Genomic DNA, 13,611 nt, shown 5'->3' on the forward strand with positions numbered 1-13,611 from the left:
TGGCCCTCGTTTCACGGATTATTCTTGACTCGCATGAATTTCAGTAAAAGTTGGAGCCACCAATAACTAGATATTGGCCCCCTACAAAAGTTTTCAAATCTCCGGGTTACTCGCAGATTTTGCTATGCATGCAAGAAACCCATGCGAAGGCGGAAGATCGACAGGAAATCACAAAAAAGCTGGATTTTACACTATTTATCAACAAAAATACGCTAGACGCGAGCACATAATATAATGCGGTGAATACCGCCGGCCTCAGTAATTTGCAGAGCAGTTGCCTACAAGAGAATTGCGGTTCTGTTTGGTCAACAGCGCCAATTCACATAGAATAGTTTTCTCGCATTCGCTGATTTCCTTCCTCTGCTAGAGTTTGTTAGTGTGAAATACTTTCTTCACCACTAGGAACTGCTTGCGATGTTTTTGGTTATTATTTTTATGATGTTCCCTATCCTTATCTGCATGGGTAAGCATTATCAGGCGTGTGTCAGTGTATCCTTTTTTTTGCGGCTTTTAAAGCTTTGATGCCGCCTATGTTGCACGCGCTGGCCCTATTTTCATGCAGACATTGCTGGGTGAGGTGCGAGGGCACTGCTAAAGTAGTGTGAGTTTTCAGTCACTTTGCAGAGTCTATTTGTCTATTTCTCCCGCAGCAGAAAGTTCGCACATTTTAGCCCTCCGAAGAAATTGTTCCCTCGCTCCGCAGCGTTCCTGCTGGATTTGTCCATCGTTGGTTGTTTGCTAGTATGTGCGTCTTTCTACCCCTTTGTCTCACTTATGCAGCTAATAGTGATTCTTGCTACTTGACTTTGCAGCGTTCCACATTTCTCTTTGCCCCGGGTGTGACGACAGGGCGGGGGCTCTTCCTCTGTCTTGCGTGAGGTTGATCTCGACGAACAGGACATGAACGCTTCGAGACTTTCTACTATACTAATTATATCTAACAAAGAATAAGTAATAAATTGATTAGATAGTTTGTCTGTTGCTAAATGTCTTTTCTTGCATGGTACTTCTAGCCTGATGCAAGTTTATGAAATATTGTATGCGAGTGCCTTAGATGCTATGTACAAGTGGTTGTGAACGCTTGGAGCACTTAGTGGGTGCTACTACGCGCATCGTAGCTGTTCGTCTTCCCTCATCTTAAAAACTCTAAGAGGCACGAGCAGGGATAGGCAGCAACTTTTAAGAAAACATTTACTAATTCCTAGTACGTTTGTGTGGAGTCAGACATTAACTGTCATTTTACAGAGACCGTGGATGATGCGTAACGTTATATGATTTGAAGCTTAATTCGGGAAATTCTGAAGCAACAGAGTGTGCAATTGATGCGTGCTAGGAATTAGCTGTACATGAGGACCGGTGGTTGCGCATTGGCTTCAAGCACTTCTTGGCAACTCTTATTTGCAATTTCACCAACAGACGGTAAGCAACGCTTCCCATCAATAGAGGGTAGACATAGGGCGCAGAAAACGTCTACATCTGATCCCGAATCGAGCAAAATTACTGTGTTTTTTCTTACCTCTTTCACTGTTTACTGCCACGTGGACGGTATTTACGAAGCACGGCAAGGCAAAGTAGTTTGGTTTGTGTCTCCACACATGACGCACTCATGTAAGGTAAACAAAGACATGGCCTGTACTAAGACATGCACAGAGCTGTATATGTGCCATGGGGATGACAAAGAGATGTAGAATTTCCGGTGAAGTGCAACAATGACGGTTGCCTTTTCCTGAGACTCCGACCTCACCTATTGAATTGTTGCACGGCTAGAAGCAACTGACCGGCTCGCACCGGGTTCAGTTTCTTGTATTACCCAAAAATTCATTGCAAGATGACTATCTTACATTTTTTAGGACGAGGAAAAGCGTGGGTTGCTCTTATCTCGAGTTTTCTTTTTGGCGCCGCATGCGCACTGGGCCGGGGCGTTAAAGACGAACGTGCAGAAACAACCTTGCAAAACGGTATTTCTTCGGCAGCTTTTCCCCTTTCTTTCATTTTAATTAGTCTAAACAAGCTTTTCTTGCTAGTGGTCTTTTAGGATCTCCCTGCGTGGTTTCCGCATTCTGCCTACGACACCCTTCCGCGTCGAGCGGCCGAGTGGCGAGAGGCTCATCAAACCCAGCTTTCACAATGCAAGTTTGTCCCGTATTTGTTGCGATACCAGTTTAAACAAGATCACCAGACTTCTTCGAAGTGTCCCATATCTTATAAACAAAACAGGATATCGTAGCGTCGTCATGCGTAGGGCATTTCCCCGGTGCTGTATTCTCGCCTGAAAAACGATTTCCATTTCCATTGTTTAATTTGTCATCGCTTCAACCATCTCGTAGTTTCTTGATGAGGTAAGAAGCTGTGCTGTTTGTCTTTGAAATCATGGACAACTTGCGAAGCGCAGAAGCAGGAAAAGGAGTATACTCGTGCGTGGTATAAGCTGCTTCCTTCTCCCCTGAATCCTTGTCTGGATTGTTTGTCATCATCGGATCCTTTGAAACCCATGAGTTTGTTTAGATTCCGTCTGTAGCAGTAGCGTCTCGGTCGCACCATCGACCGACTCACTTGTTTTTTACCCAGACATCTCTTTCTTCCTTATTCGGAAATCCCTTGCTTTTCGTCTTCCTCCCCCTTCTAGATTTTCCCCCTTATTCTGTCAAGCGCCATTTCGCACAGCAGAAGGGGGCGGCCTTCTTGTCACTCTTACAATGGCAGGCCCCCCTGAATTTTCTGAGTGCTTCTCGGGGTCCATATGCCCGCTGGAGCCATTCTTCCGCATGCACACTCAGGCGGGCATTCCTGCTGCCCCTTACAGCCAACAACGAAATCGTTTGGGTTTCGACTCTTTTCTCCGTCTTCACACCGAGCATAGAGTTGACCCATGGGCTCGCAAGCGCGCAATCAGGCGCCCTTTGAAAGATACTGAGGCAGGCGGTGCTTGCTCCCTATCCCAAGAGCAACAAGAAGCACGAAACAGCTATTTCTTTACTGAATCGACAGGAAAGGCCAAGAGCAAGGTCCTGGCCAGTTTCGTTTTGGGTGTAGAACCACCACCTCAACGAGGAGCGCTGGGTAAGAAACTAGGGAAGGAATGTAGCTGCATAGCGTAGTAAGACTTTCCCAGGTAGTCAACTTCTTTAGGGGTGATATTTAACAGCACAGCTTCTTTTCAGGTTTCATGCACGCGTATTGACGTAGGCGGGACCTAGTGAGGAACATTTTTGTGCAAAAATGGCCAAGCCAGAGCAGTTGCGCTTTTCATTCTCACACAGAGCTCTGGTGTGGTGCTCTATGTGAGAACTACACTCAGGATAAAGGCCTAACAGATTTTTGTGCAATTCGGCTAGCAGTCATCCTGTTGCTCGTTGTGTGCATGCTCGTGCATGTGTGTGCCATTTTCAACTCAGGCCCCTTGAGACGACAGCGGCACCGCTCATTCATCCTTCCCGCCGCGCCCCCTTTCACATCAGATGTCTGGGGACTGCGGCAGTCAAAAAACGAGTCTTACAACACCCTTTCGTCCTTTTGCGACGAAAATCAGCCTAAAGGTCTCTCTGTGCCTTCCCCGTTTGCCAGCAGGGAGGGGCCAGGATGTCCTCGTGGGCCTCCTTGGGGTCCACAAGAGTATTTGTGGTGTTCGAATTCTCCTGGCTGCCGCTGTGCTGACTGTTGCGAGGTGGCAGTGGAAGCGAGAAGGCAGAGGGGCCAGCCACAGAGAGTATCGAAGGTGAGAGCGGGAAGCACATGCAGAGAAGGGTTGTTTCTCTATCTACGCGTCCGCTTACGGAATGTGTGAACTGCGAGGTGTGCCAGTTATAACAGGAGGCTCCTTTGCATAAATACATATATATATGTATCGTCATAGAGACGATTTGGAGAGGCTTGTCGCTTAGCTGAGGAATGCCTGCCTCACTGCATTTGCCCGTCTCGCTTCGTGTATTGACCCCTTAGGTAGCCAACAAAAACGCACGCAGGCTGGCCCCGTAGTCTCTGATTCTGCAGTGAATTGCCAGTCGCCTGCCTTCTGCGCTTACAAATGATCTCTCGCTGGCTTTTGTTTGGGGTATGCTTGCAGAACCCTTACCGCGTATTGGATGCTCCCAATTTACCAGATGATTTCTACCTGAATCTCATTGACTGGTCCCTCGCAGATTGGGTCGCTGTCGGCATACGAGGCTCCGTCCTGCTCTGGAATGCAAAAACTGCAGCCACCGAAGTCCTCTTTAGCAAAACTGCTGCTCCTGCCTTAGAGGTGACCACACGTTGCGGAGGGACGGGGACAGCGTGCACACGCAGTTGGAACACATACATCCACAGCAGTGCAATGCCAGATCTCGATGTGTTCATTGGTTGCGCTGGATATCTCTTAGTTGCAAAGGCCCTCTTTGCATCTCTGTCTCCTGCACCCCTCTGTTCGCTGCCCGCTTCCTCACTCCTTTCGTGCCCCTGGAGCTTCCCCCTCCCCTCCTTGTCTTGCGTCTATTCACGTGCGTCCTGTCCTGAACGCGATTTTCATTCCTCTTGTTCTGCGCTTGCTTCGGCTTCTTGCACCTCTTTCCTTGCAGGAGGTGGCTTCCGTCTCCTTCTGCCGCGCTAATCCCCAATTGCTGTTTGTGGGGTTCCGCAACGGCAGCGGGGAGCTGTGGGATGTGGCCGCGAAAACGAAACTAAGGAACCTCAGCGGTCACAAGAGCCGCTGCGCTGTTTCCGTGTGGAGTCGGCAGCAGATGCTGCTTTGGACAGGCTCCCGAGACCAAACCATCCTCATGCGGGATCTCAGATGCGTAGGCACCCGTGTGCTGTAGTATCCGTTTGCCTTCCCCTGCACTCGTCTCCTGCGTATGAGGCTGCTTTCTTCGAGCTACTGAGCTCTTCCTGAGCAGCATCACGAGCTTTATCCTGTTCTGTGCCCTACGTGCTTGCTTCTTCGGCCGCCGCAGATAATTCTACCTCTATATTTTTCCGTGCAGCGTCGCTTTCACGCTGCATTTGCTTCCTGCCGTCATCTTCCCCCCTCCACTGCGCTGCCGTCCTGTGGGTGTATTCGTGCAGCGAGATGCGTTCTCTTCTTCGTTCTTCTTCCACCAATCCGAGCTCTGCGGTCTGGACCTGTCGCCTTCTGAGCATCTCCTCGCATCCGGTGGCAACGACAACCTTCTGTGTGTCTGGGACTTGCGGCAGACCATCCATCGCAGATTGGCATCGGTGGAGGCTTCCACCGTAGATTCCCTGGGCGTCGGCAAGTCATGGGAGTTGGCACCTGGTACGGATGCCGTAGTCAACTGCATGCGGCTCCCACCCCCACGCAGACATCCTGAGGGGGCCCTCTGGGGATTATCCCCCGGATGGGGCCTCTCGCAGGGGTGTTCTCCGGCTGTCGGAGCATGGCAAGAGCCGAGGAGCCGCTTCGAAGGGCTTTCGTGGGAGGGAGGAGTGTCAGGAGGAGCAGCTGCTGTGCAAGGCAGTGACGCGGCGGATCCTACCTCAGTGACCACGTCTACCCGTTCCTCTCCCGAAGGTGCCCCGAGGGAGATCGACAGTGCTTCCGCGGCTTCTCCTTTGTCTTCGACCTTCTCTCCTGGTTCCTTTGTCTCGTTGTCTCCCCTCCCGCCAGCCCCTTGGCAGCACCAGCCAAGGCCAGATGCAGAGCGGCGAATGCCCACAGTTGCAGCCGACCTCACTTCAGCACCAATGGCAGCAGCAGACGCAGAAACAGCATTCTCCGAAGCAGCTGCCAGGCCTGCAAGCGCGACTGCGGCGGCCGCAGCTGCGGCTGCAGCCGCTGCAAGAGGGCGAACAACAAAGCCCTTGCTCGTGTACAGTGAACACAAGGCAGCGATTAAGGCAGTTAAGTTCTGCCCCCAGATCGACGGGCTCCTCGCCAGTGGCGGGGGTACCGCAGATCGATATATCCGTCTGTGGAATGCGAAGCTGTAAGCCCTGACTGAACCTCAAACCCTTAGTTCTTATTGTCGTACAAAGGTACTCCCTGATGTGCGTTTAGATGCGACGGGCGAAAAAGGAGGGCGATGCCTCTTCTGTGTCTGTTGGCTCAGGGGCAGCAGTCGCAGCGTTTGCAGCGTCGATACTGGATGCCAAGTCTGCAACATTTGCTTTTCGCCGCATTCCTTTTCCTTCCTTAGCACCCACGGGTTCTCTTTGAACCAGGTCTTTCTTTGGCGCTTCTCTCCCTCCCTCTTATCCACGCCGCTGCCCGCTCAAACAAGCCACAAAACGCTGGAACCCTCCCTCCTAGAGTCTCTCTATCCGGACCTACAAGCTGAATACGCCAACGCGGTTGACCCCATCACAAAGGCAGCCACACTTACCGGTAAGAGGGTTTTGAGATACGGCAGCCTTGGTAGATGGAGATTTTTATCAAGCTCCGGGGCACTTGCTTCTAGTACGGGAAATGACATCTATTTTGGTGGGTGCAGAAGGCACTTGGAGAAATGCGGTATGCTATGCTTGCTTCGCGTGTCTACGGATCCCTGACCCCCCACAGTGTCTTCACCGGTCTCGCAGCTGACACTTCAGGGAGCTTGCGATCCGTTTATTCAGGTCACAGCGCCCGCGTGCTATTTTTGGCTGCTTCTCCCTGCGGCTGTAGAGTGGTAACGGGAGCCGGACGAGGCGATGAGAGCCTCCGATTCTGGCGGGTATTCCAGCAGCCAGGAGACAGCGTTGACGAATACGCTTAGCTGGCAGCAATGCCGTGGCTACACATGTGCAGTTAGAGACTTGCTTCCGCCTTTTCTTCTGTGTAATAGCAGGCAGGAGTGGAGGGGGGAACGTTTTAGGCAGGGAGAAGGGGCACCGGGTCAGTTGCGATTTTGTAGGGGGAAAAGACAGATTTTGGTGGGTGTAGAAGGCACAAAGAAAAACGTAGTACGCTCATGTTTTGTAGTTTCCCTCGCGCTTTTCATCTGTGCGCTTGCATGCGCATGGTGCACCTCCGTGTGCCTCCTCAAGCCGCTGCCACGTGCCCTACCGTATATTCTGCTCACGGCAGTTTCTGGATGGGCGCCTGGGAGCTACTTAGCCCACCTGCACGCGAACGTTTGGAAGAGCAGTCCACGCATCATTTTTCTGAAGTACTCTAAGCGAGCATGTGAACATGTATTTACGGTTGGGGTGCAAGACTTCGGGTCTGTGCGCTTCGCGATACAGACAAGACGGCACACTGTAAATTATCGCCGAAGGCCTGTACAGAAGCATTTGCCAAAGGCGCATTCGAGAGAGAAGCGGTGACTAAGCTTAAACTTGTTGTTTTGGCTGCAAAACAAATGAAACATGCTGCGCAGCGCGTCTCAGGTTTCATCTGTAGTCGCCGTGGGGAGACACTTTCCTGTTGACTCAAAACATGTTGTTGGGTGTTCTTGGAAACGAACTCCCTTACTCCGCTGACCGCAACCCTAAGAGTTAGCGACATGAAGGAAGAGGGACGGTAGTGTGCGCATAGCTAGACCTTCTATGTACTCCAAGCACTCACGGCTAGTTGCACATGAGCAGGATGTGGCCAACCTGATGGCACCTCATCATTAGTTAACGCATCCGCAAACTCCCCTTCAATATTTTGACATTTACTCTGTTTATTGGCTTACGAACCAGTCGCTAGCCCTAGTGAAGACCCAGCCGACGAGCTGCAAAGCCGAAGAAGCTTGCTCGTAGCCGTCTTCTTGTGCTGCGTTGCTGAGTTGCCCGCATGGAGACTCTGCCTTCGAGGTAGGTGCCGACTCTACCCCGCTCACTGTAGATTATTGAGCCTTGCTGAGGAGACCAGCAGTTGCTCATTTCTAGCGCTTTCCGGAAAACTAACCTCCATAGCGGGCAGATGTGGAGAAATGCGCGTCCTCCAATGAGTCACTCATGGCACACCTAAAATTGCGACATCGTACTCGGAACCAACATGGAATTCACGAACTATGCTGAGGGTAGCCTATTCTGAGTCAAAGTGGCCGTGGACCGCCGTTGCCTTGCCAGTCATTGCTTCCTGCTGGTTGTCAGCTAACCTGAGTCTTCGAGACTGCGCCAAATAGTGAACAGGCACGCTGCACTTCTGCGTCATCTCCTCGAATAGCAGGTTCGCTTCAGTGTGAGGTAAGGCTAACGTTTCTTGTCCATTAATGTGCGCTTGGAGCGGAGCAGAAATCGACCGCTGGAAAATCATCGACTGTGACTCCATCCTCTGTAGCCCCCTTCACTCTGCTGTAGCGTGCGTGGAGAAACCTTCCGTATCCCTAACGCGCCGCCTTTGCTCGCCTAGCAGCCTTCTTACACTAAGCCCAGAAATGTTGTCCAGCTTCTCTTGCGGTTTGTGTTGGAATTCGCGGATTATATGTCCCAAGTTTCACAAAAGAAGTCTATGCGTTGATAGGTGGCTCTCTAGGCGCAACTACAAATGGGAGTACCCTTCGGCCGTTTTTGCCAGTCGACTTAGGCTGCAGACTAGGGGCGGTCGACACGGCGTGGGCTGCCTATGTTTCAAGCTTACAGATGCCCCTGCATATCCGATTAAAGACGGAGGCGTTGCGCTCATTTGCTCCTGAAGCCTCGTCCTGTGCACATAGAAGCCCGACTAATGTGTGTGTAGGCTTAAACTATATGATAACCTGTGGGTAAACAAACTCCTTTACCTGAATTGAACCACTGTTAAAGTACTTCTTTTTCAATAGACACAGGTCAAGAAGCCCTTGGTTGTCTTCTTCCAAGGGGCACAAAGCGAGGTGCATCTCCAACTAGCTGATAAAGCTTTCCAGTATTTGCTCATCCTTACGGCCGTCATACTTTTCTGGTCAGCATAACCTTATCGACGGATCCATAAACATGTGTTTGGCTGGATAATCATGCCTGCGCACCACCTATGGCGCTACTACGTTCACATCAGCTTGCAAGCCGGCCTCTGCCTCTGCCAGCGTCTGTCGCTAGAGGCTTTCCTATCATCTTGTTGTAAAAGTCAATCAAGTCACTAATTTACCCTACAGCGGACCCTCCAGTAAATTTACACCTAGTGGATGAGAGGGGAACGGCTGTAGAAAAGTACACGTTACTACCAGCGTACGTAGAACGTCAAATTCTAAATCAATCCACACTTTTGAAAATTGTTTTCCAAAAGAACTCCCTTATTTTCTTGCCCACTCCCTTCAGAAGTCCGAAGCTAAGTGCGGGCAGCTACACCCTTAAACACTCCGAGAATTCACAGATAGCTTTACGCAGCATCCTGCTCATAAGCACACAACATTGTCTCTTACACTACTCCGCAGCTGATAGGTTATTGAAGCAGAAATACCGTTAAGTCAATTCTGTACTAATTCTAAGTTACATGTACCTAATGGCGTATAAAATTTTGAAGTGCATTTGAACCCGCCACAGCACGGGACGCAGCTCTTGCATTCCTGGGCTCAGAAAGCTGCCAAGCAGGAGTAAGCCCTCCAGTAGGCCCTTAAACACTGCAGCTGCTGATCTCTCACGGCGTTGTACAAGCCCGCCAGGTGTGGCCCCCTTGAAAAGCAGAGCACCCAGCTAGCCACAGCGAGTCAATGTAGCACAAAGCCCAGAGTCTCGTTAAGCAGACCTAGTTCTGGACCCTTATCAAGTTTGAAGAGGGAATGATATGGTTAGTTTTCCAAAGAACTTTCCCTCTTCGTGCTGACATTGCATAGGCTTCCTGGAGCACAAGAGGACAGTGCTGGTGGTTGTCAATATACGCTCCGAGAAAGCCCAGCATTCTCGTTCGGTAGCGTTTAGCACTTCAGCGCGCAGCCACACAGCAGTGTTCTTTGTAGTATGGAGCTCAGGAGCCCTTCGCTCGAGTGCCTAGCGTTCACAAACAGCCACTTACTGTAAGCTGTACCAACTTTGCGTGACGTCTCTACCAGTACAGGAACTGTCCATATGTGCTTGCGGCCGTTGGTGAAGTAAGTCGTCCCTGGCTGGCTACAGTGCTGTGCTCGTTAGGGAGGGACCCTCCCGAGCCTCCGCCTGCTCGGAGCGGTGCGAAGTCCCTCTGGTTCAAGAATACAAATGGTGCTCTCACAGACCCTTAGTAGCGTGGACACATATTTTCGGCCCCGAGGGACGTTTATCAAGCTTGTCAGCAGCACCAAGGGACATGTTGTGTTGAAAGACACAGGCGGCGTTTTATGGCAGAGGCGTGAATCCTATAATTAACGAACCATAAGCACTTGAATCAACAAAGACATCTCACGGCGAGAATGTGTAAACCATAAGCAGCGCTCGACGCACAATACACCGCACAGCCTCGACCACACTTTCATAATTTGCCGACTCGCAGAACCCTGAGCCGTCCACAGTGGTGACCCTATTTCTTAAGCCCGGAGTTTTACCCTACGCCTTGCCTCCATAATGCACTTGAAGAACTGGAAAAGGCGGGATGTAACTTCCCAAAGATACTTCCTCGGGGGTTTGGAGCTTCTAGGCTCAAAGACCATTGGTGGAGGGCCCCTTCATCCAGCCGCGCAACACCCCGGGCAAGTTTCCCTGCCGGCCATCTACGATCAAGGCGCCTCAGGTAGCTTGAGGACAGTTATTCCTCTTCGCCGCCTTCTTTCTCTCTACCTTTGTAGACTTCTTGCTCCGCTCGATCGAGGTCCCCGCTAGTTCCTTTTCGTCGGAGGACGGGTCGGGTGGCGTGGCAGCAACGGAAGTTGCGTGCTCGAAGACAGAAGCGGTTTTTTCATGGCGGAGGTGGCTGAGCGCGTTGAAAAAGGAAGAGAGGCGAAGAAAGCAAAGGGGAAGCACGCGAAACACCAAGGCAGGAAGCAGCCGAGGCGAAAAAGTTGCACACAAAGAAGGAACTCTGCGGCCCTTCTGAAAGGTCTCCCGTGGTTCTGGAGTCGGCGTACTTAAAAGAAAACAATCGCGAAGAGACCCCGTTTTTTCTCCCTTTCGTCTGCCTTCCCTCTCGGGGTGAGTCCTAAGAACCCCCCTCCCTCCTATCAAGGGCCATCGCTGCCGCCGCCACTGCTACCGCTGGAGGAAAAAGTAAGGCTCCTGCTGGGATTTGAATGGAAGCAGCAACAACAGCGGCAGCGGCTGTATCAGCCACCCTCTGAGGGCCTCTGAGGCGCTGCCCTTCCCTCTGCTTCCGAGTTTCTCCGATCAAACGTCACCACGGCATCTGGCTGTATCCTTGAGTGCGCGAGTGCAGACACAGATCACCCCTTCAAGGCGCTTCGAGAGCTCCCCAGATGGAGCTCCCTTACGCCCCCGAGGGGGTTCCCCCGGAGGATCGAACGGGCGGTTCTGAGGCATCGGACTTGGGGGCCCCACCACGGCCACCTGAGGCCCCTTTCAACCGGGCACTTTCCGCGCCAGTAAGAAATACTCCTCTCCCCCAGAAAGCCCACTCGCTGGAAAGCCCACAGCGCCTCCTCTCTGCGGCGAGAGGGGGGCCTCTTTCAGAGATGGAAGGCCCCTCTCTCCCGCGGATGGTCCGGTCGTGGAGCCCTCCGGGGGTCTCATGGAAGCACCAGAGACTCCCATCGGCGGGAAAAGGGGGCCTCTGTGGAGAGCTCGAAGGGCCCGCGGAAGGCCTCCAGGAGCTTCCAACGGACAAAGAGGGCAACCTTCCCAGAGCGACGCAGGGGCCCCTTCCAGAAGAGGTTTGGCGATCTGAAAAAAGTGGCGATCGACCCCTATTAGGCCAAAAAGACCCTCCAGGCGCACAGGGCCTTGCAGGGCCGAAGAAGGCGCCCTCGGAGCGCACGGATGTGGGCGCGTCATCAGAGATTGAGGCTTCTTCTTCAAAGACAGTAGAGGGGCTCGAAGGGCCTCCCTCCGGTGATTCGTGCCTCTCCGGGCAAAGGGCTTCTTCGGAGATTCAGTGGACGAGAGCGCCTCCTCAGGAGCCTTCCGAAGGGTCTGCGTCAACTTTCCTCGGTACTCCCAAGGAGGCCTCTGTTCGCGCCAGAGGCCTTGTGTCATCCACGCCCCCCCTCGCGCTACCCAGCGTTCCCCCTTCCCCAAGTGGGAGTGAGGAGGCTGTGGGGAGCTCCTCGTGGCTTCCTGCACCGCATACACAGATGGGAGGGGGGGGCCCATGTGCAGTGGCAGCAGACGCACATGTGTCGGGGGCCCCAGCAGGGCCCCCGCTTCGCCAGGGGCCCGCTACGGCCTCCGGGGGCCTCATAGGGGCCCCAAATCTCGGAAACGCTGCAGTAGAAATCCACGTGAACGAAGCCTCTGAAGCCTCGGCGCTTCCCGCGTCCTTAGAGTCCGAAGGGGGGGCCCCTGGCTCTCCGGAGGCGCCCAAAGCCTTAAGGGCCTTGGAGGCAATCGGAACCCCATCTACACCACAGCAGGGTTCTTTGGTGTCAGGCGCAGGTCCTCGGGAGTCTCCCGAGACTTTCTTGGCTTCGCATTTTTCTGTTGACACGCTACCCTGTCAGCCGCCCCAAGGGAAGGGCCCTCTGCTGGAGGGCCCCGACATGGCCCCTAGCGGCACGCTCTTGGATGTGTCAGGCAAGGATTCACAGCTTCGCGTACAGCGGGATAGGGAGGGGGCTGAGGACAAGGGGCCCCTCAAGGCGTCGGAGGGAGACAAGAGGCCCTCAGGGCTCTTGGAGCCGCATGGACTTGCTTTGCCCGCCGCCCTCAGTAGTCTTGCGAATGAGGGCTTCAAGCGAGTAGCCACTGAGTCTTGCATGCACCCGCGTAGTCGCGGCAACTCAAGCAGCAGTGAACGCGAGATGGGGGGTCAGCAGGATCCCGAGGGGCCCCTTGTGTGCCTGCCGCCACGGCCTCCCTTCGTGCCTCCTCTTACCCTCATCCCCGACATTCCGTTGACACCTCCCCAGCAGCAGCAAGAGGAGCTTCGGCAAGGCCAGGGCTCTGCTGTAGGCGTGAAGGGCCTTTTGGCCTCAATGTGGGGCCGCGTTAGCTGGGGATCGGTTCCTCAGCAGCAACAGCAGCAGCAACAAGAAGAGGCCCCTCACCTGCGGCGTCCCAGGCGGGTAAGCGGGGCGGCGCTTGGGTATGTACAGACGGAACCAGCCGTGCAGCAGTCCCAGCAGCAGGAAAAGCAGCAAGATGAAAAACCGCAGCAGCAGCAGCAGCAGCAGCAGCACGCAACCGGAGTCTCGGGGGTGTGGAGTGGCCGTGAGGTTTCCCATCATGGTGAAACACCCGAGGCACTGCCCTCAAGAGTTCCCACTTTGGCTCGACGCCGCGTTAGGGGCCCCGCAACTGCCGCTCTTTCCGCGCAGCAACAGCAGCTGGCGCATGCGAGGTTGCTCGTGCCTGAAGCCTCCGAAGCAGAAGGGAGTGGGGAGGCCTCAGGGGCCCCCAGTGACTCGTTCCATACACTGCGGGGGGGCCCCTCCGAGAAGCTCCGACGACGTGTGTCCCGCGCCATCGGCGTCAGCGGGCAGCAGCAGCAGCAGCAGCAGCAGCAGCAGCAGCAGCAGCAGTCAGCAGCAGCAGCAGCAACCGGAGAGAGCAGCACGTCCAGCTCCTTGGGAGACTTCCTGGGGACTGGGGGGGCAGCAGCAGACACAGGAAGCTGCCTCTTTGTGGTGCTCTCTGACGCAGCCAGTAAGCGAGTACTCCAGAGCACCTTGAATTTATCATCTACAGGCGATGCAGCTGCTGTTGCATATGTGG

General features: G+C 53.5%; 2 protein-coding genes across 2 annotated transcripts; both read left to right on the forward strand.

Moving 5' to 3' along the window:
- Positions 1-2,696: 2,696 nt before the first annotated feature.
- On the forward strand, positions 2,697-6,689 carry LOC34623766. Its single transcript, XM_026335718.1, has 8 exons — positions 2,697-3,060; positions 3,537-3,715; positions 4,064-4,240; positions 4,554-4,772; positions 5,041-5,569; positions 5,705-5,921; positions 6,045-6,319; positions 6,550-6,689. Exons 1-8 carry the CDS (start codon positions 2,697-2,699, stop codon positions 6,687-6,689), a joined length of 2,100 nt encoding a protein of 699 aa, XP_026191503.1.
- Positions 6,690-11,198: 4,509 nt separating this feature from the next.
- Positions 11,199-13,428, forward strand: LOC34623768 (collagen alpha-1(I) chain; the record flags this gene model as incomplete). Its single annotated transcript, XM_026335719.1, is given in 4 exon segments — positions 11,199-13,075; positions 13,211-13,244; positions 13,389-13,415; positions 13,417-13,428. Coding segments are annotated over 4 exon segments (1,950 nt in total), but the record flags the coding sequence as incomplete, so codon positions are not given.
- Positions 13,429-13,611: the final 183 nt, after the last annotated feature.

This window comes from Cyclospora cayetanensis, unplaced genomic scaffold (assembly GCF_002999335.1).
Source record: "Cyclospora cayetanensis isolate NF1_C8 unplaced genomic scaffold, CcayRef3 CcayRef3_contig_79, whole genome shotgun sequence".
NCBI classification, from domain to species: Eukaryota; Apicomplexa; class Conoidasida; order Eucoccidiorida; family Eimeriidae; genus Cyclospora; species Cyclospora cayetanensis.